Here is a 22,148-nt window from a genome sequence, read left to right as displayed (position 1 = left end):
GGGTGGCCAGTCCTCTTCTGGCTGTTCCGGGTGGAGATTATAACAGAACATGGCCAAGATGTTCAAATGTTCATAAATGACCAGCATGGTCAAATAATAGGTCTGAGACAGGTAACACGTCCGGTGAACAGGTTAGGATTCCATAGCCGCAGGCAGAATAGTTGAAACTGGAGCAGCAGCACGGCCAGGTGGACTGGGGACAGCAAGGAGTCATCATGCCAGGTAGTCCTGAGGCATGGTCTTAGGGCTCAGGTCCTCCGAGAGAGAGAAAGAAAGAGAGAAAGAGAGAATTAGAGAGAGCACACTTAAATTCACACAGGACACCGGATAAGACAGGAAAAGTTCTCCAGATAAAACAGACTGACCCTAGCCCCCCGACACAAACTACTGCAGCATAAATACTGGAGGCTGAGACAGGAGAGGTCAGGAGACACTGTGGCCCCATCCGATGATACCCCCGGACAGGGCCAAACAGGAAGGATATAACCCCACCCACTTTGCAAAAGCACAGCCCCCACACCACTAGAGGGATATCTTCAACCACCAACCTACCATCCTGAGACAATGCCGAGTATAGCCCACAAAGATCTCCGCCACGGCACAACCCAAGGGGGGGCGTCAACCCAGACAGGAAGATCACATCAGTGACTCAACCCACTCAAGTGACGCACCCCTGCTAGGGACTGCATGAAAGAGCACCAGTAAGCCAGTGACTCAGTCCCTGTAATAGGGTTAGAGGCAGAGAATCCCAGTGGAAAGAGGCAGAGACAGCAAGAACCGGCCAGGCAGAGACAGCAAGGGCCGTTCGTTGCTCCAGAGCCTTTCTGTTCACCTTCACACTCCTGGGCCAGACTACACTCAATCATATGACCCACTGAAGAGATGAGTCTTCAGTTAAGACTTAAAGGTTGAGACTGAGTTTGTGTCTCTCACATGGGTAGGCAGACCATTCCATAACAATGGAGCTATATAGGAGAAAGCCCTGCCTCCAGCTGTTTGCTTAGAAATTCTAGGGACAATTAGGAGGCCTGCGTCTTGTGACCATAGCGTACGTGTAGGTATGTACGGCAGGACCAAATCAGAGAGATAGGTAGGAGCAAGCCTATGTAATGCTTTGTAAGTTAGCAGTAAAATCTTGAAATCAGCCCTTGCCTTGACAGGAAGCCAGTGTAGGGAGGATAGCCATGGAGTAATATGATCACATTTTTTGGTTCTAGTCAGGATTCTAGCAGCCGTATTTAACACTAACTGAAGTTTATTTCGTGCTTTATCCGGGTAGCCAGAAAGTAGAGCATTGGAGTAGTCTAACCTAGAAGTAACAAAAGCATGGATAAATATTTCTGCATAATCTTTGGACAGAAAGTTTCTGATTTTTGCAATGTTACGTAGATGGAAAAAAGCTGTCCTTGAAACAGTCTTGATATGTTCGTCAAAAGAGAGATCAGGGTCCAGAGTAACGCCGAGGTCCTTCACAGTTTTATTTGAGACGACTGTACAACCATTAAGATTAATTGTCAGATTCAACAGAAGATCTCTTTGTTTCTTGGGACCTAAAACAAGCACCTCTGTTTTGTCTGAGCTTAAAAGTAGAACGTTTGCAGCCATCCACTTCCTTATGTCTGAAACACAGGCTTCTAGCGAGGGCAATTTTGGGGCTTCACCATGTTTCATTGAAATGTACAGCTGTGTGTCATCCACATAGCAGTGAAAGTTAACATTATGTTTTCGAATGACATCCCCAAGAGGTAAAATATATAGTAAAAACAATAGTGGTCCTAAAACGGAACCTTGAGGAACACCGAAATTTACAGTTGATTTGTCAGAGGACAAACCATTCACAGAGACAAACTGATATCTTTCTGACAGATAAGATCTAAACCAGGCCAGAACTTGTCCGTGTAGACCAATTTGGGTTTCCAATCTCTCCACAAGAATGTGGTGATTGATGGTATCAAAGGCAGCACTAAGGTCTAGGAGCACGAGGACAGATGCAGAGCCTTGGTCTGATGCCATTAAAAGGTCATTTACCACCTTCACCTTCACAATAGGATGATCGAGCAGCAGTAAGGGCTCTTCGATACTGCACGGTACTGTCTTTCCAAGCAATGGCGTTGTCTTTCCAAGCAATGACATTTGAGCGTCTATATGTAGAAACTAATAATTGACTCAAACTTGACCATGAATCTCAAGTTAATGACATTTCTCAATGAGCCACTATGGCTATAATTGCTGTTGATACTAGCAACAGTAGATCAATCCATCTGTCTTTCGGGTTCACAAATTGACCCCCAGATTTGATATGTTGAAGACTTTTGTGCTACAAAAGAGAGTGCATCGAAATTAGACTTTGAAATGGGCCAACGGCGGCTTTCCACGAAGTTGGCCCTTATCTGCGCTGAATATTAATATTCATGAAGCTCGTAACACAGTTTGAGTCTCGATTTGTATACAGTATGTCTCCATAGCGAGGGGACATTTGAGCCCAGAACCTAAAATCCAAATGGTCTGGCTGCTCATGAATATTCAGACGTATTTCAATTAGTGCCTGTATAATAGGAAACGTAGGAAATTAGTTTGAATGGATACACTACATCGAACACATTGTTCATTTCAATGGGTTTGACTGAGAAACTACACCTCAATATTATGTCTAGAACAGTCAGTGGAAACCAACACTAACTGTCAATCAACTCGATCGAATTGAATATCATCAGAATCAGTTTCTCAATCATACAACATTTGAAAATAAATAAGCTCAAGCTGATTTCAATGGCAGATAAGACCTACTACCTTGTACAGCCATTTGTCCCATCTCCTTATGAAAACACCATTGTATATTTTCCCAGACTTCAGAGGATCTGGGAGGGACGTGGTGATGATGTACTTCCTGCTAGAGTCCTCTCCATCACGTCAGCTGTCACAGTTGTCCGTCAGTCCCTTCTAGGGCCTTGATCTGAATTCACCGTCAGGGGCTGATAGCTCTGCACTCCTCTTCCTCGAAACTCCTTTCACAGAACCTCAGTGCTTAAACGGTAGATCATATTCCGCTAGCATATCCCATTGTCACTAAAAGGGGCTGGATTTGAATAGGAATGTCTGAATGGCTTGGCTGTCACAGGAGATTAATAGGAAAGCGAAGCGAAACGCGGTGACTCCAAAAGCCTGTTGTATTTGTCAATGAGGGTGCACACAGAAACTGCAGCCTTTTTCTTCAAATCCCATTTTGCCTGCTGTGTTATTCCATAGACTCCCCTTAAAGGGGCAATCAGCAGTTGCTACATACATTTTTGGACTTAAACATTAAGGATGTCTCCCCATTGATTCTTGAAGAATATAACATAGAAATGGTGCACGAGTTTAGGTCAACGGTCGTGTTTGCCCCAAAGAGGATTCTTGAAAGGAAGGAGGAGACAAATGATTGATTGGTTAACTGGCTTTCTGACTGAATAGTTTATTGATTGATGGATTCAACCATTTGTTTCTCCCAGGTGAATCTGTGTACTATTTTGTCGTTATTGTCTAATGGATTTTTCTTCCACAGGCCCTGTACAACTCAATCAAGAATGAGAAACTTCAATGGACAATGTGAGTTCCACTTTAATGCCTTGTTATCAACAGTATATACAGTATTTGTGCATTTAAGTGTATGTTCTGACACACACACACACACACACACACACACACACACACACACACACACACACACACACACACACACACACACACACACACACACACACACACACACACACACACACACACACACACACACACACAGAAACATACTTCACTCAGAGTCCACACACACACACAGTTCACTTAGAATCCATACACACACATAGTGTTTGGATAGTGAAGAGTATTGGTTGATTCGATAGCATCCTTATTAATGACGTGCATGTTGTCAGGTTGTGATGGAAACATTTGTGTGTCAAGGGTTGCTATTCTGGATCTCAGCTCACTGTGCTTCAGAGATGCCAATTAAGTCTCTGGCTTTCCAAGCTTTGTTGCCATAGTTACAGCACCATGGCTACAGCTACATAGCGACCGTTCTGCTCTTGCCTCTGTGTTCCGGTGCAAGCACAATCACACACTTCTGACGACACACACACACACACACACACACACACACCTATCATTCCAATAAAAGGGTCCTCATTGCATCCTGTACAAAGGTGTGACCACAGCCTCCCACTAACTTCCCAAAATAGCAGCACTCCCAGAGCAGCTGACTGAAAGGTGGTCAGAGGAACAGGTCTGGGAACAGATCCACAGAGAGAGAGGCAATCCAGTTCAAACATCTCCACAGAAACAGACACCCAATTAAAATACATGGCCATGATGCTGGGGACAAGAGGCTGAGGATAGACTAGTCATTTTTAGACACATCGAGAGAGAGAGAGAGAGAGAGAGAGAGAGAGAGAGAGAGAGAGAGAGAGAGAGAGGAGAGAGAGAGAGAGAGAGAGAGAGAGAGAGAGAGAGAGAGAGAGAGAGAGAGAGAGAGAGAGAGAGAGAGAGAGAGAGAGAGAGAGAGAGAGAGAGAGAGAGAGAGAGAGAGAGAGAGAGAGAGAGAGAGAGAGAGAGAGAGAGAGAGACCCACCTGCTCTATTATTCCTTCTATTCTCCTAATCTTGCTCTCCTCCATTATTGGCTCTAATCATCCTGTCTTCCATTGTCTCTCTCCTGCTAGCTTCTATCGCCTGTTAGAAAAAGAGATAAGAAGAACCTATTTCACTGACATTACAAAATAGACACCACCAGTCATCTGAACAACATTATCATAATAATACCAATATACCAGTCCCGTTTCAATGATGTATTTATTCATTTGTTTATAAGGGACCATGTACCTAAAGCTACGTACCTCACTTGCATGATGATGTTTTTCATAGATTTAGGTTACAATAAGGATTATTCGGATATCATGGCTGAAATGCTTTCTGCCATCACGGTAATCTACGTCAGGCATTGTGATCACTTCTGCTCTGCATCAGGTGCCCTATTCACAGTACACATATTTCACATGACCACAACTGTATACAGTCAGTAACAGGTGTCATATGTGTTTTAATGGGAAGTCTCACAGGTATGACAAGACTATTGTGTTACACTACATGACCAAAAGTATGTGGACAACTGCTTGTCGAACATCTCATTCCAAAATCATGGGGCATTAATATGAGGTTGGTCCCCCCTTTTGCTGCTATAACAGCCTCCGTTCTTCTGGGAAGGCTTTCCACTAGATGTTGGAACATTGCTGCGGGGACTTGCTTCCAATCAGCCACAATAGCTTTAGTGAGGTCAGGCACTGATGTTGAACGATTAGGCCTGGCTCGCAGTCGTTGTTCCAATTCATCCCAAAGGTGTTTGATGGGGTTCAGTTCAGGGCTCTGTGTAGCCCAATCAACTTCTTCTACACCGATCTCGACAAACAATTCTGTACAGACCTCGCTTTGTGCACGGGGACATTGTCATGCTGAAACAGGAAAGGGCCTTCCTCAAACTGTTAGAAGCACATTATCGTCTAGAATGTAATTGTATGCTGTAGTGTTAAGTTTTCCATTCACTGGAACTAAGGGGCCTAGCCGGAACCATGAAAAACAGCCCCTGACCATTATTCCTCCTCCACCAAACTTTACAATTAGCACTATGCATTGGAGCAGATAGCGTTCTCCTGGTATCCGCAAAACCCATATTTGTCCGTCGGACTGCCAGATGGTGAACCGTGATTCATCACTCCAGAGAATGTGTTTCCACTGCTCCAGAGTCCATTGGCGATGAGCTTTATACCACACCAGCCGACGTTTGGCATTGCACATGGTGATCTTAGGCTTGTGTGCAGCTGCTCGGCCATGAAAATCCATTTCCTGAAGCTCCCGACGAACAGTTCTTGTGCTGACGTTGCTTCCAGAGGCAGTTGGAGGCAGTTGGAGGCAGTTGGAACTCGGTAGTGAGGACAGACGATTTTTACGCGCTACGCGTTTCAGGTCCTGTTCGTTGTGTGGCGGCTGAGCCGTTGTTGCTCCTAGATATTTCCACTTAACATTAACAGCACTTACAGTTGACCGGGGAAGATCTGCCAGGACAGACATTTGATGAACTGACTTGTTGGAAAGGTGGGATCCTATGACGTGCCACGTTGAAAGTCACTGTGCTCTTCGGTATGGGCCATTCTACTAACAATGTTTGTCTATGGAGATTGCATGGCTGTGTGCTCGATTATATACACCTCTCAGCAACGGGTGTGGCTGAAATAGCCAAATCCACTCATTTGAAGGGGTGTTCACAAACTTTTGTATAAAAAGTGCATGTTACCGTTAGCTTGCTGTGCAGCAATGTCTTCACACATCCCCAGCCTCAGACCTCAAGAGCTACCTGGATAACCGCAAGCAGATGGTGAGGTGGGGAACATACCATTCCAACTCACAGCCAGTCCCAGCTGGAGTTCCCCAGGGTGGTGTGCTCTCTCCCCTACTGTTTGTGCTATGCATGAACACCCTAGACTCCAGCCTTCCAATCAGAATCCATCCTGTCAAGTGTGCTGATGACCTCACACTCATAGAATTGTTTCCTGGCGATCTACCTGGCCAAACACAAGCCGCCGTCAATGCAGTGGCTGAGTGGGGAAAAACCAACTGCCTGTATGTGAACGAAAAGAAAACTAAGGATATGCTCATCAGCTTCAGAAGGGCTGCTGGCTGACAAGGCTTTTCCACCCGCGGTTGCTGTAAACTGCCTCACAGTTGAGCGTTTGCAGTTTTTCTGACTGATAGGTGTGATGGTGTCAGCTGACCTGTACTGGGACGAGCATGTCCGGTATATCCAAAAAAAAAAAGCTTCAACCCAGGATCTACTACCTAAGCGAAGCAAGACAAGCTGGCCTCCCAACTGAAGTCCTACTGCAGATATACTTGACCTTCATCCGTCCCCATCATGGAGTATGCCTCGCCAGTGTGGCCTGGCCTTCCAAAGTGTCTCTCGAAGGACTTAGAAGGCATTCAGAGATGGATCTGCTGCGTCATTGGCACTCCCTGCAACTCACTCCCATCTCTGGAGAGCAGGCATGATGAACCTACAGTCAAGACCTTCAAAGGACTCCTGCATGGCCACACAAATCCTCTGCACTAGTTTCTACCCTAAACAGAGGCCGCATAATCTAAGGAGTTTAAGGCAATACTCTATCGTAGAGGTCCCCAATTACATTTAGCCGTGGACCAATTGTTCCTTGAGCGGATGGTCGGGGGGCCAGATATATATATTTGGTACACTGCAAATTGACCGCAAGAATCCCAAACACATACAGTATAGTATTTGACAAAAACAGAATCATTTCAAACCTTGATTATATTGGGACATGATCACATATGCCTCTCTATCTATGCGTGGGGATACTTGGGAACAGATTTCAGAAATTAAAATAACTTTGAGCTGATTTCCTGGTGATGTTACAGTCTTATGTCCAGCAACAAAAACAAAAGTGTTTTTTTATACGTTATTATAAATACTGTATACTGAACAAAAATATAAACGCAACATGCAAAAATTTCAAAAGTTTTACTGAATTACAGTTCATATAGTCAGTCATAGTCAGTCAGTCAGTCAGTCAATTGAAATGAACTCATTAGCCCCTAATCTATGGACTGCACATGACTGGGCAGAGGCACAGCCCACCCACTGGGGAGCCAGGACCAGCCAATCACAGATAGAAATACTCCTTAGTTTCATCAGCTGTCTGGGTGGCTGGTCTCAGACGATCCTGCAGGTAAAGTCGGATGTGGAGGTCCTGGGCTGGCATGGTTTTGAGGCTGGTTGGACGTACTGCCAAATTCTCTAAAACGACCTTGGAGGCATCTTATGGTAGAGAAATTAACAGTTAATTATCTGGCAACAGCTCTGGTGGACATTCCTGCGGTCAGCATACCAATTGCACGCTCCCTCAAAACTTGAGACATCTATGGCATTGTGTTGTGTGACAAAACTGCACATTTTATGGGGCCTTTTATTTCCCCCAGCACAAGTTGCACCTGTGTAATGATCATGCTGTTTAATCAGCTTCTTGATATGCCACACCTGTCAGGTGGATGGATTATCTTGGCAAAGAAGAAATACTCACTATCAGGGATGTAATCAAATTTGTACAGAAAATATGAGAGAAATAAGCTTTTTGTGCAAATGGAACATTTCTGATCTTTTATTTTTATAGAAATATGGGACCAACACTTTACATGTTGCGTTTAGATTTTTGTTTAGTATACAGTGCATTCGAAAAGTATTCAGACCCTTTCCCTTTTTAAACATGTTGTTACGTTACAGCCTTATTCTAAAATGTATGAAATAAAATGTTTTCCTCATCAATCTACATACAATACCCCATAAAGACTAAATAAAAACAGTTTTTTAAAACATTTTTGCAAATGTATTACAAATACAAAAACAGAAATACCTTTTTTACAGAAGTATTCAGACCCTTTGCTATGAGACTCGAAATTGAGCTCAGGTGCATCCTGTTTCCATTGATCATCCTTAAGATGTTTCTACAACTTGATTGGAGTCCACCTGTGGTAAATTCAATTAATTGGACGTGGTTTGGAAAGGCACACACCCGTCTATATAAGGTCAAACAGTTGACAGTGCATGTCATAGCAAAAACTAGAAAGTATTACCCCTTGACCTTTTCCACATTTTGTTAGTGTGAAGCAGGTTTTCATCAAGGATCTCTCTGTACTTTGCTCCGTTCATCTTTCCTTCTTTCCTGACTAGTCTCCCTGTCCCTGCCGCTGAAATAACTCCCCATAGCATGATGCTGCCACCACCATGCTTCACCGTAGGGATTGTGCCAGGTTTTTTGCAGACGTGACACTTGGTATTCAGGCTGAACAGTTCAACCTTGGTTTCATCAGACCAGAGAATCTTGTTTCTCATGGTCTGAGTCCTTTAGGTTCCTTTTGGAAAAAGTGGGCTGTCATGTGCCCTTTACTGAGGAGTGGCTTCCGTCTGGCTGTTCTACCATAAAGGCCTGATTGGTGGAGTGCTGCAGAGATGGTTGTCCTTCTGGAAGGTTCTCCCATCTCCATAGAGGAACTCTGGAGCTCTATCAGAGTTTTTGGTCACCTCCCTGATCAAGGCCCTTCTACCTCGATTGCTCAGTTTAGCCGGGCGGCCAGCTCTAGGAAGAGTCTTGGTGGTTCCAAACTTCTTCCATTGAAGAATCATGGCCACTGTGTTATTTGGAAACTTGTGTTTTATGTTATGACATCATATTTGATGTACGTATGTTTCTGCAAGATGTTCAAATAAACCTACACCTAATCAACCTGTTCCCTCTCTTCCTCCTCCGCACCACAACCCCATCCCCCTCTCCTCTCCTCTTTATTATGGCTCCTCAAATGACTGATTTCCTTATATGAGCTGTAATTCAGTAAAATCATTGAAATTGTTGTATGTTGTGTTCATTTTCTTGTTCAATATATATTGCATTCGGAAAGCATTCACGTTACAGCCTTATTCTAAAATGTATGAAATAAAATGTTTTCCTCATCAATCTACATACAATACCCCATTTTACATTTTTGCAAATGTATTACAAATACAAAAACAGAAATACCTTTTTTACATAAGTATTCAGACTCTTTGCTATGAGACTCGAAATTGAGCTCAGGTGTATCCTGTTTCCAATGATCATCCTTGATGTTTCTACAACTTGATTGGAGTCCATCTGTGGTAAATTCAATTGATTGGACATGGCTCATCTCAGCTTTGTCTTTCTAGGCTTTTGTTTTCTCTCCTCTCTTTAGCTCCCTCGCTCCCTCATTTCCGTCCATCTCCACGCTCTCTCTCTCTCTCTCTCTCTCTTTCTCTCTCTCTCTCCCTCTTTCTCTCCCTTTTATTTTGACTCAGTGTAGAGAGGGATTCACACAGACCAGCAGTTACCAGGCAACAGGCTAGAACTCTGAGACACATGCTCATCAGCTCTCACTAGCTATCCATCATGCTCTCTCTCATGTAGAGATAACTGTTGTTATATACGACTGGTTACTCATTTCATACTCTTAAAGGGTTACAAGAGAAGCCATTTTGATGGTGGTTTGCATGTCTATTTTAAATGTGAACTTTTACACATGGTGAAGTAACAAGTGTAGTCCTCGTTTTAAACTGGGTTTGATTGATTTCGGATGGATTTACTGACTAGTGTTGGGAAACATTATAAGAAAGGTTTAGCTTTTAACATGAGTCATCCTCTTAACTGCTGCCTCAGGTCCAGATTATCCCACATGTAAAAATATGTTAACAACACCCCAACCATGGTTGTAGGATTATCATATCAGTAAAGGGACATGTGGTGTACATGGCTTATACTAAGTACAGTATCTTCATTTTGAGTGATCATCATTTGAACCTGCCTCAAAAAGCGTGCTATCCGGGATCCTTGGGACGTCCCTATCTCATTGAAGTTGACATTTTAAATGGTTAAGAGTAGGGTTAGTAAAGTAAAGGGTTATAGATAAAGTTAGGTTAGGGATTATGGTTAGGGAACACATGGAATGGCATCAAACACATGAAAACCAAATGGAATGGAAACCATGTGTTTGATCATTTTCCAATCATTACATTTGAACCACTACAATAACCCACCCTTCCTCCACCAGCCTCCATTGGTAAAAGAATTACACTCAACTGTATACTAAGATACAGTTATATTTTCATCGTGCACTAATACACACTGACATTTTCTAGTTCTGTAATAACACATCAATTGTAGCCCATTTGTTTGTTTTGTTTGAGGTAGTTACACATTTGGGAAAAGTATGACTTTTCACAGTTCTGGAGCAGTTCCTCTCTTGATCAATGGGGAAAAACAAAACTGAAAAAAAAAGTGACAAGTCTGAAATTAGTCTCAAAAATAGGAAGTCCCTAGTGAAACGGAATGCCCTCGTTTTTCACCTCAAGGCCGCCACGCGATGGATCGTGTCGCTCTTCTACTGCAGTGTGTTTTGATCTAGGAGAGTGGTTCTCTGGAGACCAGGAGGGCATCACAACGACATGGTCGAGAGGAGGGAAGGAGAGAGGGAATGGGAAAGACACTGAATTAAGGCTTTGAAGAACAAGAAACACTGTCCTTCACTCAGGTTCCCCCTAGGTAGAATTGTGCTTTGTATAAATGTTATATAACCAAGGCTATGACCACAAAATTCACTTCAGTGTTTTTGGTAGATGACAAAAAGCACAATATAACCAGTGAAGAAGGAGTTTGTACATTTAAACTCAGTTTTTCACAATTCCTGACATTTACTCCTAGTAAAAATTCCCTGTATTAGGTCAGTTAAGATGACCACTTTATTTTAAGAATGTGAAATGTCAGAATAATAGGAGAGAGAATGATTTATTTCAGCTTTTACTTCTTTCATCACATTCCCAGTGGGTCAGAAGTTTACATACACTCAATTAGTATTTTGTAGCATTGCCTTTAAATTGTTTAACTTGGAGCAAACATTTTGGGTAGCCTTCCACAAGCTTCCCACAATAAGTTGGGTGAATTTTGGCCCATTCCTCCTGACAGAGCTGGTGTAACGGAGTCAGGTTTGTAGGCCTCCTTGCTCGCACACACTTTTTCAGTTCTGCCCACACATTTTCTCTAGGATTGAGGTCGGGGCTTTGTGATGGCCACTCCAATACCTTGACTTTGTTGTCCTTAAGCCATTTTGCCACAACTTTGGAAGTATGCTTGGAGTCATTGTCCATTTGGAAGACCCATTTGTGACCAAGCTTTAAGTTCCTGACTGATGTCTTGAGATGTTGCTTCAATATATCCACATAATTTCCTTTCCTCATGATGCCATCTATTTTGTGAGGTGCACCAGTCCCTCCTGCAGCAAGGCACCCCCACAACATGATGCTGCCATCCCTGTGCTTCACGGTTGGGATGGTGTTCTTCGGCTTGCAAGCATCCCCCTTTTTCCTCCAAACATAACGATGGTCATTATGGCCAAACAGTTATATTTTTGTTTCATCAGACCAGAGGACATTTCTCCAAAAAGTACCATCTTTGTCCCCATGTGCAGTTGCAAACTGTAGTCTGGCTTTTTTATGGCGGTTTTGGAGGAGTGGCTTCTTCCTTGCTGAGCAGCATTTCAGGTGCTGTCGATTTTGGACTCATATTACTGTGGATATAGATACTTTTTGTACATGTTTCCTCCAGCATCTTCACAAGGTCCTTTGCTGTTGTTCTGGGATTGATTTGCAATTTTCGCACCAAAGTACGTTCATCTCTAGGAGACAGAACGCGTCTCCTTCCTGAGCGGTATGACGACTGCATGGTCCCATGGTTTATACTTGCGTACTATTGTTTGTACAGATGAACGTGGTACCTTCAGGTGTTTGGAAATTGTTCCTAAGGATGACTTATGGAGGCCTACAATTTATTTTCTGAGGTCTTGGCTGATTTCTTTTGATTTTCCCATGATGTCAAGAAAAGAGGCACTGAGTTTGAAGGTAGGCCTTGAAATACATCCACAGGTACACCTCCAATTGACTCAAATTATGTCAATTATCCTATCAGAAGCTTCTAAAGTCATGACAGCATTTTCTGGAATTTTTCAAGCTGTTTAAAGGCACAGTCAACTTAGTGTATGTAAACTTCTGACCCACTGGAATTGTCCTACAGTGAATTATAAGTGAAATAATCTGTCTGTAAACAATTGTTGGAAAAATGACCTGTGTCATACACAAAGTAGATGTCCTAACTGACCAAAACTATAGTTTGTTAACACAAAATTTGTGGAGTGGTTGAAAATCTAGTTTTAATGATTCCAACCTAAGTGCATGTAAACTTCCGACTTCAACTGTATGTGTTCGGCCATTGAAACTACTATTTCTCATCTCTGTCTTCTAATGGACAGTCACAGAGGGAGACAGCTGGAAAGTGATTGGTTGAACGTGATTGGTTGACCTGTTGCTAATGAGGCGTGGTAAAACAGCAACCAGGTTGCTCATCCTTCTGTTTGTTGTCGCCATAGCGATGAGGAGGAGATGCGGAAGTCTTTCTCGGAGCTGGGGGACACCAACCAGGCTGACTCCACCTCTAAACACATGAAGAGCATGGCCAGCGGTGAGAAACACCTAGTGACCATGGCCCAGCCCTCGGGAGCCCTGCTGTACAAGAATGGCTTCCTGGTGCGCAAGGTGCACGCCGACTCAGATGGCAAGAGAAGTACGTGTCAAAACCACAGATATATTGTACATTTATAGCTTATTGGTCTGAACCCCCATTGACCCCCCCCCCCCCCCCCTATAATTCCTCATAGTATGTGTCGTACTCCCTCCTTATCCTCATCGCTGTTTATTTGTTAAGCCCACCCCTCTTTATATTCACACTTGTATTTTTATTTTTTCTACATTTGTAAAGTGACTTTGAGTCCTTGAAACGCGCTATATAAGTCCCATTCTTTTTACTGTTATTATTATTATCATTATTAATCATTTAGCCCTATGCTGTTTTTTTAGCGACAGCGTACCTATTGTGGTCCACATACAGTAAATTGTATAACTTTCTTTGGAACAATGAGAGTTTGGTGGCTCTGTTCCAACATCCATACTTGCCTACCACTTAGTATGAAGCAATGTATTGAGTATGTATAGGTGTGAAGGTAGTATGGACATTTGAAGGTGACCTATGTTTTGACCAAACTATTCTCCTGATCTCAGCACCGCGTGGGAAGAGAGGATGGAAGACGTTCTATGGCATTCTGAAGGGGCTGATTCTCTACCTGCAGAAGGTGAGCAGGTGTGACTACACTTCTGTCACTTCTGTCTCACTTTATGAGCTCGCAACACATTCACTCTGAAACTCTGAAAAGTCTATAAATGCCTGCTCAGTCAATTCACTTTTTACATATTCGTATTCAGTAACATTATATATGTGTTTGCACCAATGAAAACCCCCAAATGTTCCTGAGAATGTAAGTCTAAAAAGACTGCTAAGATGATCCTACTTTGTTACGTACTCATACACAATAACAATTGTGATACACATGGAAAAGGGTTGAGTCCTTGGTTCAGTGCCTTCAGACTGCAGACCTGGCATTGTCGTCTATACCCATTTGGACCAGTGGTCCTGGCCTTTGCTACGGGCAGCCCTGCCAGCTTCTTGGACTTGTGTGTAACTCAGCTACTTTGAACAGAAGCATGGGTCCCAACCAGAGGCGGTCCCATGGCGACGCAGCTGTGCCAATGATGTATGTACTGTATGTCTATTGGTAGTGGTCTCTGGTCCAACGGTCATGTCTGAGTTGGGCAGAGGCATGGCACCTACTCGGGTGTCAAAAATACCTATTTCCTTAGTATGGTTTGTTCTGTAACATCCCATCAACAAGTCATCCTGCTAAAAAGAGAGGTCTGGACACAGTTATCTTCTAGATTGTCCTGATTCAATCACCTACGGTTCAGTTAACCTTTTACTGCAGTGGGCTAAATCAGGGTCACACAGAGTGTTTCTTGAGAGTCTTAAACAAATCTACTTTGAAAAAGAGTATACACCTGACAAACATGGTTATGGGCTTAAACGAAAGAAGACACCTGTACCATGTCAGAGATAGACTACAAATGTTTTAAATTTTAAGTTTGCATCCCAATATTGCACTTTAATTAAATCACAGAAGACTGAAATATAACAAAACAGTTTGTCATAGAAACACCGGATTATGTGCAGGTTTAAAAAAATAATGTTTATTAATTGTGAATTTATACAAGATAGTAATAAAATTCCATCCATGAGGCCACTAGGGGGAGATTTGGTCATTTGATTGCAGGAAAGGGCTACAATCAATTGCTGTGTTTTTTGATTGCTGGAATTTCACACCATAACATCCAGTGCCAACTCACTGATGCTTGACATTCTCATATTACAACTCAATTAGATGACCGGTACTCAAAGAACCATCTGGGGGTTGAATACACTACGCTGTGGTCAGAACTACTGCGATGGTCAATAATGATATCAGGATGAAATCACACTTTATGATGATTGTCATTGTTTGACCATGCAGGGAGAGTACCGGCCAGATAAACAGCTGTCAGATGAGGATCTGAAGAACGCCGTGTCCATCCACCACTCTCTGGCGATGAGGGCTGCTGACTACAGCAAGAGACCCAATGTGTTCTACCTCCGCACCGCCGACTGGAGAGTCTACCTCTTCCAGGCACCGTGAGTCCCATCCCTCGCTTCACTATTCTTCTCTCATTCCTCTGTAAGATTGAGCCATCCCTTGCTTTCCATGAGTTCAGGTTACACACTATAAGTTGAATATGAGATGGTTTATTATTTGGCTTGGAGCCATAACCTGCAACTGCTCCCTGCACAGAACACATCTGCCCTCTGTTAACATCTGCCCTCTGTTAACATCTGCCCTCAGTTAACATCTGCCCTCGGTTAACATCTGCCCTCTGATAACATTTGCCCTCGGTTAACATTTGCCCTCGGTTAACATCTGCCCTCGGTTAACATCTGCCCTCTGTTAACATCTGCCCTCTGTTAACATCTGCCCTCTGTTAACATCTGCCCTCGGTTAACATCTGCCCTCAGTTAACATCTGCCCTGGTTAACATCTGCCCTCTGTTAACATTTGTCCTCGGTTAACATCTGCCCTCGGTTAACATCTGCCCTAGTTAACATCTGCCCTCTGTTAACATCTGCCCTCGGTTAACATCTGCCCTCTGTTAACATTTGCCCTCGGTTAACATCTGCCCTGGTTACCATCTGCCCTCTGTTAACATCTGCCCTCGGTTAACATCTGCCCTCTGTTAACATCTGCCCTCGGTTAACATCAGCCCTCTGTTAACATTTGCCCTGGTTAACATGTGCCCTCTGTTAACATTTGCCCTCGGTTAACATCTGCCCTCGGTTAACATTTGCCCTCGGTTAACATCTGCCCTCGGTTAACATCTGCCCTCGGTTAACACCTGCCCTCGGTTAACATCTGCCCTCGGTTAACATCTGCCCTGGTTAACATCTGCCCTCTGTTAACATTTGCCCTCGGTTTACATCTGCCCTCGGTTAACATCTGCCCTGGTTAACATCTGCCCTCTGTTAACATCTGCCCTCTGTTAACATCTGCCCTTGGTTAACATCTGCCCTGGTTAACATCTGCCCTCTGTTAACATCTGCCCTGGTTAACATCTGCCCTCTGTTAACATCTGCCCTCTGTTAACATCTGCTCTCTGTTAACATCTGCCCTCTGTTAACATCTGCCCTCGGTTAACATCTGCCCTCTGTTAACATCTGCCCTGGTTAACATCTGCCCTCTGTTAACATCTGCTCTCTGTTAACATCTGCCCTCTGTTAACATCTGCCCTCTGTTAACATCTGCCCTGGTTAACATCTGCCCTGGTTAACATCTGCCCTCTGTTAACATCTGTCCTGGCTAACATCTGTCCTCTGTTAACATCTGCCCTCGGTTAGCATCTGCCCTGGTGAACATCTGCCCTCTGTTAACATCTGCCCTGGTTAACATCTGCTCTCTGTTAACGTCTGCCCTGGTTAACATCTGCCCTCTGTTAACGTCTGCCCTGGTTAACATCTTCCCTCTGTTAACATCTGCCCTGGTTAACATCTGCCCTCTGTTAACATCTGCCCTCTGTTAACATCTGCCCTGGCTAACGTCTGCCCTCTGTTAACATCTGCCCTTGGTTAACATCTGCCCTGGTTAACATCTGCCCTCTGTTAACATCTGCCCTGGTTAACATCTGCCCTCTGTTAACATCTGCCCTCTGTTAACATCTGCCCTCGGTTAACATCTGCCCTCTGTTAACATCGGCCCTGGTTAACATCTGCCCTCTGTTAACATCTGCTCTCTGTTAACATCTGCCCTCTGTTAACATCTGCCCTCGGTTAACATCTGCCCTCTGTTAACATCTGCCCTGGTTAACATCTGCCCTGGTTAACATCTGCCCTCTGTTAACATCTGCCCTGGCTAACATCTGCCCTCTGTTAACATCTGCCCTGGTTAACATCTGCCCTCTGTTAACGTCTGCCCTGGTTAACATCTTCCCTCTGTTAACATCTGCCCTCTGTTAACGTCTGCCCTGGTTAACATCTGCCTCTGTTAACGTCTGCCCTGGTTAACATCTGCCCTGGTTAACATCTTCCCTCTGTTAACATCTGCCCTGGTTAACATCTTCCCTCTGTTAACGTCTGCCCTGGTTAACATCTTCCCTCTGTTAACATCTTCCCTCTGTTAACGTCTGCCCTGGTTAACATCTTCCCTCTGTTAACGTCTGCCCTGGTTAACATCTTCCCTCTGTTAACATCTTCCCTCTGTTAACGTCTGCCCTGGTTAACATCTTCCCTCTGTTAACGTCTGCCCTGGTTAACATCTTCCCTCTGTTAACGTCTGCCCTCTGTTAACGTCTGCCCTGGTTAACATCTTCCCTCTGTTAACGTCTGCCCTGGTTAACATCTTCCCTCTGTTAACATCTGCCCTCTGTTAACGTCTGCCCTGGTTAACATCTTCCCTCTGTTAACATCTGCCCTCTGTTAACGTCTGCCCTGGTTAACATCTGCCTCTGTTAACGTCTGCCCTGGTTAACATCTGCCCTGGTTAACATCCTCCCTCTGTTAACATCTGCCCTGGTTAACATCTTCCCTCTGTTAACGTCTGCCCTGGTTAACATCTTCCCTCTGTTAACATCTGCCCTCTGTTAACGTCTGCCCTGGTTAACATCTGCCCTCTGTTAACGTCTGCCCTTGTTAACATCTGCCCTGGTTAACATCTTCCCTCTGTTAACGTCTGCCCTGGTTAACATCTTCCCTCTGTTAACGTCTGCCCTGGTTAACATCTTCCCTCTGTTAACATCTGCCCTGGTTAACATCTTCCCTCTGTTAACATCTGCCCTCTGTTAACGTCTGCCCTGGTTAACATCTGCCCTCTGTTAACGTCTGCCCTGGTTAACATCTGCCCTGGTTAACATCTTCCCTCTGTTAACATCTGCCCTGGTTAACATCTTCCCTCTGTTAACATCTGCCCTGGTTAACATCTTCCCTCTGTTAACGTCTGCCCTGGTTAACATCTTCCCTCTGTTAACATCTTCCCTCTGTTAACGTCTGCCCTGGTTAACATCTGCCCTGGTTAACATCTTCCCTCTGTTAACATCTGCCCTGGTTAACATCTTCCCTCTGTTAACGTCTGCCCTGGTTAACATCTTCCCTCTGTTAACATCTTCCCTCTGTTAACGTCTGCCCTGGTTAACATCTTCCCTCTGTTAACGTCTGCCCTGGTTAACATCTTCCCTCTGTTAACATCTTCCCTCTGTTAACGTCTGCCCTGGTTAACATCTTCCCTCTGCTAACGTCTGCCCTGGTTAACATCTTCCCTCTGTTAACGTCTGCCCTCTGTTAACGTCTGCCCTGGTTAACATCTTCCCTCTGTTAACATCTCCCCTCTGTTAACGTCTGCCCTGGTTAACATCTTCCCTCTGTTAACATCTGCCCTCTGTTAACGTCTGTCCTGGTTAACATCTGCCCTCTGTTAACGTCTGCCCTGGTTAACATCTGCCCTGGTTAACATCTTCCCTCTGTTAACGTCTGCCCTCTGTTAACGTCTGCCCTGGTTAACATCTTCCCTCTGTTAACATCTGCCCTCTGTTAACGTCTGCCCTGGTTAACATCTGCCCTCTGTTAACGTCTGCCCTGGTTAACATCTGCCCTCTGTTAACGTCTGCCCTGGTTAACATCTGCCCTGGTTAACATCTTCCCTCTGTTAACGTCTGCCCTGGTTAACATCTTCCCTCTGTTAACGTCTGCCCTGGTTAACATCTTCCCTCTGTTAACATCTGCCCTCTGTTAACGTCTGCCCTGGTTAACATCTTCCCTCTGTTAACATCTGCCCTCTGTTAACGTCTGCCCTGGTTAACATCTGCCCTCTGTTAATGTCTGCCCTGGTTAACATCTGCCCTGGTTAACATCTTCCCTCTGTTAACATCTGCCCTGGTTAACATCTTCCCTCTGTTAACATCTGCCCTGGTTAACATCTTCCCTCTGTTAACGTCTGCCCTGGTTAACATCTTCCCTCTGTTAACATCTTCCCTCTGTTAACGTCTGCCCTGGTTAACATCTTCCCTCTGTTAACGTCTGCCCTGGTTAACATCTTCCCTCTGTTAACATCTTCCCTCTGTTAACGTCTGCCCTGGTTAACATCTTCCCTCTGTTAACGTCTGCCCTGGTTAACATCTTCCCTCTGTTAACGTCTGCCCTGGTTAACATCTTCCCTCTGTTAACATCTGCCCTCTGTTAACGTCTGCCCTGGTTAACATCTTCCCTCTGTTAACATCTGCCCTCTGTTAACGTCTGCCCTGGTTAACATCTTCCCTCTGTTAACATCTGCCCTCTGTTAACGTCTGCCCTGGTTAACATCTGCCCTCTGTTAACGTCTGCCCTGGTTAACATCTGCCCTGGTTAACATCTTCCCTCTGTTAACATCTGCCCTGGTTAACATCTTCCCTCTGTTAACATCTTCCCTCTGTTAACGTCTGCCCTGGTTAACATCTTCCCTCTGTTAACATCTTCCCTCTGTTAACGTCTGCCCTGGTTAACATCTTCCCTCTGTTAACGTCTGCCCTGGTTAACAGCTTCCCTCTGTTGACGTCTACCCTCTGTTAACGTCTGCCCTGGTTAACATCTTCCCTCTGTTAACATCTGCCCTCTGTTAACGTCTGCCCTGGTTAACATCTTCCCTCTGTTAACATCTGCCCTCTGTTAACGTCTGTCCTGGTTAACATCTGCCCTCTGTTAACGTCTGCCCTGGTTAACATCTGCCCTGGTTAACATCTTCCCTCTGTTAACGTCTGCCCTGGTTAACATCTTCCCTCTGTTAACGTCTGCCCTGGTTAACATCTTCCCTCTGTTAACATCTGCCCTCTGTTAACGTCTGCCCTGGTTAACATCTTCCCTCTGTTAACATCTGCCCTCTGTTAACGTCTGCCCCGGTTAACATCTGCCCTCTGTTAACGTCTGCCCTGGTTAACATCTTCCCTATGTTAACATCTGCCCTGGTTAACATCTTCCCTCTGTTAACATCTGCCCTGGTTAACATCTTCCCTCTGTTAACGTCTGCCCTGGTTAACATCTTCCCTCTGTTAACGTCTGCCCTGGTTAACATCTTCCCTCTGTTAACATCTGCCCTGGTTAACATCTTCCCTCTGTTAACATCTGCCCTGGTTAACATCTTCCCTCTGTTAACGTCTGCCCTGGTTAACATCTTCCCTCTGTTAACGTCTGCCCTGGTTAACATCTTCCCTCTGTTAACGTCTGCCCTGGTTAACGTCTGCCCTGGTTAACATCTTCCCTCTGTTAACATCTGCCCTCTGTTAACGTCTGCCCTGGTTAACATCTGCCCTCTGTTAACGTCTGCCCTTGTTAACATCTGCCCTGGTTAACATCTTCCCTCTGTTAACGTCTGCCCTGGTTAACATCTTCCCTCTGTTAACGTCTGCCCTGGTTAACATCTTCCCTCTGTTAACATCTGCCCTGGTTAACATCTTCCCTCTGTTAACATCTGCCCTCTGTTAACGTCTGCCCTGGTTAACATCTGCCCTCTGTTAACGTCTGCCCTGGTTAACATCTGCCCTGGTTAACATCTTCCCTCTGTTAACATCTGCCCTGGTTAACATCTTCCCTCTGTTAACATCTGCCCTGGTTAACATCTTCCCTCTGTTAACGTCTGCCCTGGTTAACATCTTCCCTCTGTTAACATCTTCCCTCTGTTAACGTCTGCCCTGGTTAACATCTTCCCTCTGTTAACATCTTCCCTCTGTTAACGTCTGCCCTGGTTAACATCTTCCCTCTGTTAACGTCTGCCCTGGTTAACATCTTCCCTCTGTTAACATCTGCCCTCTGTTAACGTCTGCCCTGGTTAACATCTTCCCTCTGTTAACATCTGCCCTCTGTTAACGTCTGCCCTGGTTAACATCTTCCCTCTGTTAACATCTGCCCTCTGTTAACGTCTGCCCTGGTTAACATCTGCCCTCTGTTAACGTCTGCCCTGGTTAACATCTGCCCTGGTTAACATCTTCCCTCTGTTAACGTCTGCCCTGGTTAACATCTGCCCTCTGTTAATGTCTGCCCTGGTTAACATCTGCCCTGGTTAACATCTTCCCTCTGTTAACGTCTGCCCTGGTTGACATCTTCCCTCTGTTAACGTCTGCCCTGGTTAACATCTTCCCTCTGTTAACATCTGCCCTCTGTTAACGTCTGCCCTGGTTAACATCTGCCCTCTGTTAACGTCTGCCCTGGTTAACATCTGCCCTGGTTAACATCTTCCCTCTGTTAACATCTGCCCTGGTTAACATCTTCCCTCTGTTAACGTCTGCCCTGGTTAACATCTTCCCTCTGTTAACGTCTGCCCTGGTTAACATCTTCCCTCTGTTAACGTCTGCCCTGGTTAACATCTTCCCTCTGTTAACATCTTTCCTCTGTTAACGTCTGCCCTGGTTAACATCTGCCCTCTGTTAACGTCTGATCTGGTTAACATCTTCCCTCTGTTAACGTCTGCCCTGGTTAACGTCTGCCCTGGTTAACATCTTCCCTCTGTTAACGTCTGCCCTGGTTAACATCTTCCCTCTGTTAACGTCTGCCCTGGTTAACGTCTGCCCTGGTTAACATCTGCCCTCTGTTAACGTCTGCCCTGGTTAACATCTTCCCTCTGTTAACGTCTGCCCTGGTTAACGTCTGCCCTGGTTAACATCTTCCCTCTGTTAACGTCTGCCCTGGTTAACATCTGCCCTGGTTAACATCTGCCCTCTGTTAACGTCTGCCCTGGTTAACGTCTGCCCTGGTTAACATCTTCCCTCTGTTAACGTCTGCCCTGGTTAACATCTTCCCTCTGTTAACGTCTGCCCTGGTTAACATCTTCCCTCTGTTAACATCTTCCCTCTGTTAACGTCTGCCCTGGTTAACATCTTCCCTCTGTTAACATCTTCCCTCTGTTAACGTCTGCCCTGGTTAACATCTTCCCTCTGTTAACGTCTGCCCTGGTTAACATCTTCCCTCTGTTAACATCTGCCCTCTGTTAACGTCTGCCCTGGTTAACATCTTCCCTCTGTTAACATCTGCCCTCTGTTAACGTCTGCCCTGGTTAACATCTTCCCTCTGTTAACATCTG

At 44.7% G+C, this 22,148-nt stretch overlaps 1 protein-coding gene across 3 annotated transcripts in view; it reads left to right on the top strand.

Annotated features, from left to right (window-relative positions):
- LOC109866009 (PH and SEC7 domain-containing protein 1) overlaps positions 1–22,148 on the top strand; it is a 66,078-nt gene that overhangs the window by 32,273 nt on the left and 11,657 nt on the right. For all 3 annotated transcript variants that reach the window (XM_031799307.1, XM_020454540.2, XM_031799308.1), the window contains 4 exons: positions 3,542–3,585; positions 13,014–13,207; positions 13,702–13,772; positions 15,042–15,199. In XM_031799307.1, the coding sequence (XP_031655167.1) occupies positions 3,542–3,585; positions 13,014–13,207; positions 13,702–13,772; positions 15,042–15,199 (467 nt within the window). The remainder of the gene's footprint in view (positions 1–3,541; positions 3,586–13,013; positions 13,208–13,701; positions 13,773–15,041; positions 15,200–22,148) is intronic.

Source organism: Oncorhynchus kisutch, linkage group LG20 (genome assembly GCF_002021735.2).
Source record: "Oncorhynchus kisutch isolate 150728-3 linkage group LG20, Okis_V2, whole genome shotgun sequence".
Taxonomy (NCBI): Eukaryota; Metazoa; Chordata; class Actinopteri; order Salmoniformes; family Salmonidae; genus Oncorhynchus; species Oncorhynchus kisutch.
The sequence above is the reverse complement of the archived record's forward strand: the minus strand, read 5'-3'. Positions and strand labels throughout refer to the sequence as shown.